Below are 10,024 nucleotides of genomic sequence, written 5' to 3' on the forward strand. Positions count from 1 at the left end.
GGAGATAGGGTCCAATATAACTGCGGATGGGAATGTTATCCTCCATGGCCAAAGTTCCCCGGCAAATGTTCTCTCTATAGCCGACGCGGTTAGTCTGGTAGAGACTAGCAAAAGTACACTATTTAATGATTACTGCAGTGCCAGTGTCCTCCCGGAAGGTAGCTTAATTCTCTATCTGTATTAAGTGACATTTCTCTTTCTCCTACTCTTTTAAGCAAGCACACAAACAGAGCATGTTTTTATATATGTGTGTGTGTACATTTTATTAAACACGCCAATTACAGCAGGCAGACATGTACATGTAATATGTGTCAGTGTTGTATGTTAGCGTCATGTTTATTGCGGTAAGTCTCAGCACGACATTTTTCGTGCCTTATTTCTGCGTTTTCTCTCCATCACTTCTCTCAACACTTTTTCTTTAAACTTCTCCCACAGACGCGTTTCCATGAAAGTCGTGAAGGTTTCCGCCTTGGACGGAATCATCCCTCGGGCCATGAACTCCAGTCGCCCGAGGGTGATGCCGTCGTCGTGCCGGTACAGGAGGGCGCGGTCCACCCGCAGGATCTTCACACTGCTCACGGAACCGGACAGATAGAAAATACTCTTCAGTTGTTCACCTGTAACAATAGATAAAATAGGAGGGTTCTAGAATACGTTGCGATACTTAACTAACTTGTTGTTGTTAAAGGGAGCCAAAGCAATATTAGGGCCCGAAAATCGGATTTTGAAAGTCAATTTATTTAGTCATTCCTATACATGATTAGTGCAGACAACACTATGACAATGTATAGGAACATCCATGTTGCAAAAATTCGACGTTGCTGTGATGTGAGAACTCACTGAAAATCGTGGCTGGAGTTTTTGTAGGCTCGCGAAACTAAGGGGATCATCGTATCGCGGACGGGACGATTTTTCGCAGTTTTAAAATCCTTAAAGTATGAACGTAAACGTGCTAAACAATGTTAGTAAATGTCACTACCATAAAGATTTCAGCTTTTTTTATTTCCATTTTTTGGCCCTAATGTTGCTTTGGTTGCCTTTAAGGTAATGAGCGCATTTTTTCAATGCCACAGGGTCCAAATCATATTTTAGAGGCTAGTGAAGATTGCGATTTGCAGTCTCTGTTATTCCTTAAATGCAATACGGAAAGTAGCTAATTTCCCTCCTAAAGATAACTATTTACGAACCTAGTCCGAAGAATTCTTCTTCCTTCAGTATCCTGACTTGTAGATACCGCGACACAATTTTCTCGTAGGGTTTGAGCTCGTAGCCGCTGTTTTTCTTGGGCGCCATGGCGAGTGCCTTGGTCCCGTCCGGGTGTGTCCTCTCCAGAAAGGCCATGCGGCGAACAATGCGGCATTCTCCCGAAACCACGAAATATATCTCTTCGATAAGTCCTCCCATCCCTCCAAAGATAACCTATCAAATCAAAACATATCAGAGTGAAGTTCCTATATTCCGCTCCTTAGGCATCGCCAAAAAATTCTAAATGTCAACGAAGTACTTATGTAAAAATGTGTAAATGAAGGCGAAAATGTACAGAAACCACAATTCAGCGCTCAGCTGAGTGCTGCGAAGGCTTTCTTTTATTGAATAAAACATTGAATAATAACTTTTTCTTAAAGGAAACCCAAGCAAATCAGGGCTCGAAAATCGGATTTTGAAAATCAATTTATTTAGTAATTTCTATACATGATTAGTTCAAACAACACTTTCACAATGTATAGCGATGCCCATCATGCAAAAATACGACGTCGTTTTGATGCGAGAACTCACTGAAAATCGTCGCCAGGATTTTTGTAGGCTCACGAAACTAAGGGAATCATCGTACGGCACGTTTTTGCGCGGTTACAAAATGATCAAATTAGTACGCAGTGTGCTGAATATTAAAATAGAGTAACTAAACGTAACTACCATAAATATTTCAGCATCTTTTTATTTCCATATTTTGGGCCCTAAAATATTGCTTTGGTTGCCTTTAAGACCGTCTCACCGAGTTGGAAGGGTACTCCTCTACGCTGCACCTCATCATCGCTAGGCGGAGCTCGTGCTCGCTCCATTCCTTGAAGGCGTCCTGTTGCTGCAAAGCCTGCAGCCGCTCTGCCAGCTCATGCTTCCTCGTCATCTTTCTCGCCAGTTCGAAGTCATCTTTATCCAGTCGGATCAGCTCTGCTATTCCTTCAAAACAAACACAAGACACAATCCTCCGTGAAGTAATAATGGTGTTTGCCGTGTGGCTAAGGTGTTTGATACACTCTCTAACTACCGACAACATCTGCTTGATAGAAACCCCACTAGCGCGCACCCACAAAAGCATTACCAGATTGATGGCCTGTTCCACAAGCCCGTCAAGATAGGGTGCTTTTGAAATATTGAATTACGATAAAAGCTGTCACGGTGTAAAAAAAGAAGAAAGGCAACGTGCATCATATATCTCGCGCATCCTAGCAGACGATATGCCAAGTTATGTCAGTGCAGCAACGGGATCGTGAGTTGTAACTGCGAACGTACGCACAACTTTATTTACAATACTCCCCAGGAGGTGACCTAGCCTCTACCAGGCCCCGCGGGATGACTGGAAAAATAGTAGAAATTGGCCTAATAGAGTGAATAGTATGCCAATTAAGGGAGTTGGCTATGGTGAGAGGGTCAATATGCCATCCACGCGGCAAACTGTACCCCTATAGCAGACTAACTCCTCTTTCGTGTTTTTCTGTCTATTTGGCCAGTTTCTACTCTTTCCAGCCGCCTCTGGAGCCTGGTAGAGGCTATATGTGACCCTCCTGGAGTAATGACGACATCGCATTAAATCTTCACACCAACACCAACTCTGTGGTTCAGGAGAAGGCGACTGACCGCTAGACCAGTTTGCGCGGGTTTAACTTACCCTTTACAATAATGCTGGAGCTCCGCCTGGTGTCGTGCATGAGAGCCAACTCCCCGAAACACTGACCCCGCCTCAGGACACCAACAATCCGCGAAGTTGTCTTACCTGCAGTGATGGGAGTGTGAACGGTTCAGTAGAAATAAGTACATGTATTTGCTATTTTTGTAACTGTCTGGCCTATATCTAGACCAGAAACATGATTGCCACGGCCAGAAGGTGTAAAAATCTCAAGATGGTGATGCCCGGGGACGGTTGTGTAATATGTTTCCCTAATGCGAGCTTGAGAGAGTATCTCAATTTAAAGGAGCATTCCACTCCAGAAGCGTGTAATATTTTCTGATAGATTACTAGTATTATTTTTTATACAAATGCACCCAACTTTTGGCTAAATTGCCCCCAGCTGTCTTTTCGACAATAATCCTTTTCTAAATCCATGTACCCCCATATGGACCCGCTTCCATGTACTTGCATGCCCAACTTCGGGCACAATTTATAGCTAACGGTAGACGCGATAAGCTAGCTTAACGAAAGCAGTAAAGTGACTATCACACATTTAGGAACGTACACAACAAGTTTGAAGACTATCGCGTCTGAGGATACAGAGATTTGTGGTACTTTTGTAAGAAACACTTAACTCTGGCATCATTAGAAGGGCCCTCGTGGAAGTCAAGAACTCGATCGCTATAATGTTCGCCTTGTGTTCAGGCTTCAACTTATATTTATGGTACATTTGACAAAACAAACTGGATTCAACCACAAAAATTCAGTCTCTGATGAATTATGATATCCGCTTTTGGAGTGGAATGCTCCATTGACGCAGTAAGAAGAATATTTAACTTGTTTGTTTAGTTGTATCAAACGCCAGCAACAACAAGAGAACAAGTTGCTAAGAAGAGCATCTTGCCTCTCGGATCCGTTTCTGTCAGGACCACCTGCACTGTACCCGACACCATGATGTACAGGGAAATTCCCGGCGTGCCTTGCTCGATGATGACGCGACCGTTGCCAAACGACTCGTACTGCATGAACCTCGCGATCGCACGTTTCATGGCGGGGGAATGTCTAGGGTCACAGCATCAGTGGAAAAAGCCATACAAATAATTTTAGCATCGAAGCCTATGGTGTAACTCATAAATTACTTAGCTGTCAATCTAGCCATCTCAACCATGTGCCATTGCTATATAGAATATTGAATAGAACCAAAGTGATGCCTACAATTGTGCGTAGAATCTATCGAGTTCAAAATGATATATAACTTTATTGCACAACAATTGTACAAGGTACAAAGTATGGCACCTACAGATAACGTTACATATACAGTTCTGACATGAAGCGTGCGTTTTGGAAAAGTATCAGACAAACTTTTCAAACATCTTGATCCGGTGTACGACTTTAGTAAGGGTGTCCACGTCCGCTGGTGACCGTAACCACGGGTGCTTTTTCAGGACTTCATACTCTTTGGATGAAACTCCCGAAAACGTCGTGTTGGATCTTGGAGCTCTGTAAAAAAAGATGTATTCTAGATATGTATATCAACTGTAGAAATGGTCCGCTGGTGACCGTAACCACGAGTGCTTTTTCAGGACTTCATACTCTTTGGATGAAACTCCCGAAAACGTCGTGTTGGATCTTGGAGCTCTGTAAAAAAGATGTATTCTAGATATGTATATCAACTGTTGAAATGGGCTAAAAGGATTGAATAGATTGCTACAAAAAATGAACAAAAGATTTGCAACTGGAAGTTTCATAAAAACTTGCAGATGAGCTACGACAAGAAATAAAAGAGCGACAAGGGGGAAAATGTAGAGTATGTATTCTAGATATGTATATCAACTGTAGAAATGGGCTAAAGGGATTGGATAGATTGCTACAAAAAATTAACAAAACATTTGCAACTGGAGGTTTCAGAAAAACTTGATGATGAGCTACGACAAGAAATAAAAGAGCCACAAGGGGGGAAGAATATAGAGTACACCTGACAATCAGCTACGTTAATTTGCACACCTGAAGTCGTTCAAGTTGAAGTCCAGGTTGTCTTGAGACATTCTCCTACTTAAGATGTTTCGCCGTGTCAGCTCCTGGGAGTGGTACGCCGCCTCCTTGATCCATCGACTGGACACGATCATCCTTTGCACAAGATGCTTGAAGCGGTTTCCATCCTTGGGTTGGATCTTTTTCTGATGACGCATGGCGCATGAAAACATATGTCATTTCTGCCAACCATATCTAAATTTTGAAAGTGACTATTGACAGTTAAATGATATCTATCTATCAGCCTCCCAGTTATAGACAGACGTAGTTATACGCAAGGGAGAGCGTGTTAGTGTCCCTTCATAATTGAGCACATGAAGACAAACATGCTTGTCCCCGGTGCTGATCTTCATTCACGCACTGTCGATCATGTCTGTCCCTGGTGCTGAACACAATTCCCACACGCTGTCGTGAATGCGTATCCATGGTGCTGAACACCATCCACACAAAGACAAACATGGTGCTGAACACAATTCGCACACGCTGTCGTGAATGCGTACCCATGGTGCTGAACACCATCCACATGAAGACAAACATGTCTGGCCCTGGTGCTGAACACAATTCCCACACGCTATCAAAAATGCGTATCCATGGTGCTGAACACCATCCACATAAAGACAAACGTGTCTGGCCCTGGTGCTGAACACAATTCCCACACGTTATCGAAAATGCGTATCCATGGTGCTGAACACCATCCACATAAAGACAAACGTGTCTGGCCCTGGTGCTGAACACAATTCCCACACGTTATCGAAGATGCGTATCCATGGTTCTGAACACCATCCACATAAAGACAAACATGTTTGGCCCTGGTGCTGAACACAATTCCCACACGCTGTCGAAAATGCGTATCCATGGCGCTGAACGCCATCGACATAAAGGCAAACATGTCTGTCCCTGGTGCTGAACACAATTCCCACACGCTATCGATAATGCGTATCCATGGTGCTGAACACCATACACATAAAGACAAACATGTCTGTCCCTGGTGCTGTGCACAATTCCCACACCCTACCAAAAATGCGTATCCATGGTGCTGAACACCATCCACATAAAAACAAACATGTCTGTCCCTGATGCTGAACACAATTCCCACACGCTATCAAAAATGCGTATCCATGGTGCTGAACACCATCCAAAGAAAGACAAACATATCTGTCCCTGGTGCTGAACACAATTCCCACACGCTATCGAAAATGCGCATCCATGGTGCTGAACACCATCCACATAAAGACAAACATGTCTGTCCCTGGTGCTGAACACAATTCCCACACGTTATCGAAAATGCGTATCCATGGTGCGGAACACCATCCACATAAAGACAAACATGTCTGTCCCTGGTGCTGAACACAATTCCCACACGTTATCGAAAATGCGTATCCATGGTGCGGAACACCATCCACATAAAGACAAACATGTCTGGCCCTGGTGCTGAACACAATTCCCACACGCTATCGATAATGCGTATCCATGGTGCTGAACACCATCCACATAAAGACAAATATGTCTGTCCCTGGTGCTGAACACAATTCGCACACGTTATCGAAAATGCGTATCCATGGTGCTGAACACCATTAACATAAAGACAAACATGTCCGTCCCTGGTGCTGAACACAATTCCCACACGCTATCGATAATGCGTATCCATGGTGCTGAACACCATCCTCATAAAGACAAACATGTCTGTCCCTGGTGCTGAACACAATTCCTACACGCTATCAAAAATGCGTATCCATGGTGCTGAACACCATCCTCATAAAGACAAACATGTCTGTCCCTGGTGCTGAACACAATTCCTACACGCTATCAAAAATGTGTATCCATGGTGCTGAACACCATCCACATAAAGACAAACATGTCTGTCCCTGGTGCTGAACACAATTCCCACACGCTATCGAAAATGCGCATCCATGGTGCTGAACGCCATCCACATAAAGACAAACATGTCTGTCCCTGGTGCTGAACACAATTCCCACACGCTATCAAAAATGCGTACCCATGGTGCTGAACACCATCCACATAAAGACAAATATGTCTGTCCCTGGTGCTGAACACAATTCCCACACGCTATCGATAATGCGTATCCATGGTGCTGAACACCATACACATAAAGACAAACATGTCTGTCCCTGGTGCTGTGCACAATTCCCACACCCTACCAAAAATGCGTATCCATGGTGCTGAACACCATCCACATAAAAACAAACATGTCTGTCCCTGATGCTGAACACAATTCCCACACGCTATCAAAAATGCGTATCCATGGTGCTGAACACCATCCAAAGAAAGACAAACATATCTGTCCCTGGTGCTGAACACAATTCCCACACGCTATCGAAAATGCGCATCCATGGTGCTGAACACCATCCACATAAAGACAAACAAGTCTGTCCCTGGTGCTGAACACAATTCCCACACGCTATCAAAAATGCGTATCCATGGTGCTGAACACCATCCACATAAAGACAAATATGTCTGTCCCTGGTGCTGAACACAATTCGCACACGTTATCGAAAATGCGTATCCATGGTGCTGAACACCATTAACACAAAGACAATCAAGTCTGTCCCTGGTGCTGAACACAATTCGCACACGATATCGACAATGCGTATCCATGGTGCTGAACACCATCCTCATAAAGACAAACATGTCTGTCCCTGGTGCTGAACACAATTCCTACACGCTATCAAAAATGCGTATCCATGGTGCTGAACACCATCCTCATAAAGACAAACATGTCTGTCCCTGGTGCTGAACACAATTCCTACACTCTATCAAAAATTTGTATCCATGGTGCTGAACACCATCCTCATAAAGACAAACATGTCTGTCCCTGGTGCTGAACACAATTCCTACACGCTATCGATAATGCGTATCCATGGTGCTGAACACCATCCACAGAAAAACAAAGATGTTTGTCCCTGATGCTGAACATAATTCCCACACGCTATTGAAAATGCGTAATCATGGTGCTGAACACCATCCTCATAAAAACAAACATGTCTGTCCCTGGTGCTGAATCGTGCATCCACTATCAGTGTGTTTCGTCACAGTAATTCAATAACCTATGTTAAGCCAACCCTACGTTATTTCGTTCTTTTTCAAAGTCAGTTTTCTTCCGTACTTCTATATTCGGCGCCTTTACCTGGTAGTTTTGCAGGGCTTCGATCTGCTCTCTTCTCGGACCGTAAACTTCGTACCAATCCTCATCGACATCCTCTTTCGAGACGCCTTCAATCTCATCTTGTCCCAGGGCTAGCGTGAAGTGGAAGCTGTCCTTTAAACTGGCATTCAGGGAGGGCAGAGTCGACTTCCGACTTCTATGATAACTCATTTTAGACAAGACGACCTCACTGTTTGTTGTTCTTGTTGTTGCTGTAGTTGGATATCAAACCACGTCAAAATACGCACCAAAACTCAGCCTGACTTACATTCTAGTACAACATACTCCTTTATGACGATTATAAAGGGGCGGACTTTCATTGTTGTCTTCGAATCAACGATGTTATTTTGCACACACACAAAAATATACAACAAGTTTGACTAAATCAACATAACAGAACGTTACAAAATGTTGGAAAACAATGGTAGGTCGGCATAAATGTGTGGTCTTAGAAACAGGCAGATAAAAATTCAACACCCTCAAATGGCGTTCAATGGCACATTCCCATTCAGAAGATTTCAAAAAGTCATTGTCTTTATCAAGACATAGAGTTCTACCACTAGTAGATCATGTTCCATTGTCACCTCGTACCCAGGGCACTATGTGACGTCATACTAAGTCTCATACCGTTCTATTTCGGCGTTCGATTGGCGAGGAATGCGTGGCGTCACACACTTGGTATCGTATGTTGTTGTTTCCAAAACAAATCCAACAGAAAACGCTTAGGACCGATGTGGTATTCGTTTATGGTCATGGGGTTAACTGAACCTTATTATAAACTCAGGTCTGTAGCTCTTCGAGGCTCTTACAGTGTGAAATTTATGACTTACAGTTATCTAACAGAGCATTCTTCCATCTAAGAGGACAAAACACAAAATTGAAAATATTGAAAGATTTAGAAGAAACCCAATGGATAGATCTACACCCCGTTGAATCATGACTTTGTCCACATTCCGTTAATAGATCAGCCTCCTTTGGACACACAGGCCTTTTAGTTGGCGCCTGCGTTTATTGGGGGGGGGGGGGTGTTGGTTCGCGATTTTCAACATATGGGGACCAGGTTCTTTTGCTGGAGAAATCGTATTGCCTTGCTTACTATTGCCAATAATCGCTTTGTGGCACACAATATAAGACATAATTTCAGAAAAAAAATGCCAAGGCGCTTTGAAAAGATACAGCAGTAAGTTGCTGGCAGATAAGCTTTGACCTTGTGACCTTGCGAAGAGCCGATACCATCGGCTTCTGCGGGTTAACGTTATAGTCGGTCAGTGCGCATGCGTGTTTCTTTTGCTCAAGCCGAATGTACCACATAAAGAGCGAGCTATAATTGTCGGAGATTTAACCTATCTCGTGAACCAGGAAACAAAGCGTTCAGGAGGAATTCGTCACGGTTTGGAGGTTTTTCTTCGAAAATTTCACTTCCCTTAGTTTGTAACGCCACGGTTCGGAGATTTGTCGTCGCAAATTTCACTTCCTTTATTTTGTAGCGCCACGGTTAGGACATTTTCTTTGAAAATTTTACTTCCTTTAGTTTGTAGCGCCAAATCGTGCAGGTATGATTAGTTTTGGATCAGAAAAGAATGTCACGAACATCACATGTGTCTCGGTAACACTGTTCTTGTAACGTAACCGTCTGATGAGAGTTTAAAGTTGAAATACTTTATGCGAGGCAACTGTAAAAAAAATTGTACCATTTACATTGTCTTAATACAATTAGTGAAGTCCTGCAGGAGAATGTCGGCATATTTATTGTTTGACTCACTCGCATAGTCAGCTCTGGTATTTGACTTGTAAATGTAGGATCATGAAAACTTTGGTATCACTATGAAGGGTAATAAACAGGTTTTCAAATGATATATCATTCTATACAGTTGATGCAGTAACAACGGAAAAATCATTGATTACATTTAAGTTTCCGAACTTTAGTTGTATAAAAGTGGTCC

General features: G+C 43.1%; 2 protein-coding genes across 2 annotated transcripts; both read right to left on the minus strand.

The window, feature by feature from the left end:
* Positions 1-248: 248 nt before the first annotated feature.
* On the minus strand, positions 249-2,988 carry LOC136439915 (uncharacterized). Its single transcript, XM_066435582.1, has 4 exons — positions 2,888-2,988; positions 1,994-2,178; positions 1,188-1,419; positions 249-617 (listed from the first exon to the last, which is right to left on the minus strand). Exons 1-4 carry the CDS (start codon positions 2,925-2,927, stop codon positions 352-354), a joined length of 723 nt encoding a protein of 240 aa, XP_066291679.1. The 5' UTR covers positions 2,928-2,988; the 3' UTR covers positions 249-351.
* Positions 2,989-4,419: 1,431 nt separating this feature from the next.
* On the minus strand, positions 4,420-8,637 carry LOC136439523 (uncharacterized). Its single transcript, XM_066434941.1, has 3 exons — positions 8,064-8,637; positions 4,892-5,064; positions 4,420-4,525 (listed from the first exon to the last, which is right to left on the minus strand). Exons 1-3 carry the CDS (start codon positions 8,250-8,252, stop codon positions 4,420-4,422), a joined length of 468 nt encoding a protein of 155 aa, XP_066291038.1. The 5' UTR covers positions 8,253-8,637.
* Between the last annotated feature and the right edge of the window lie 1,387 nt (positions 8,638-10,024).

Source organism: Branchiostoma lanceolatum, chromosome 8 (assembly GCF_035083965.1).
Source record: "Branchiostoma lanceolatum isolate klBraLanc5 chromosome 8, klBraLanc5.hap2, whole genome shotgun sequence".
NCBI lineage: Eukaryota > Metazoa > Chordata > Leptocardii > Amphioxiformes > Branchiostomatidae > Branchiostoma > Branchiostoma lanceolatum.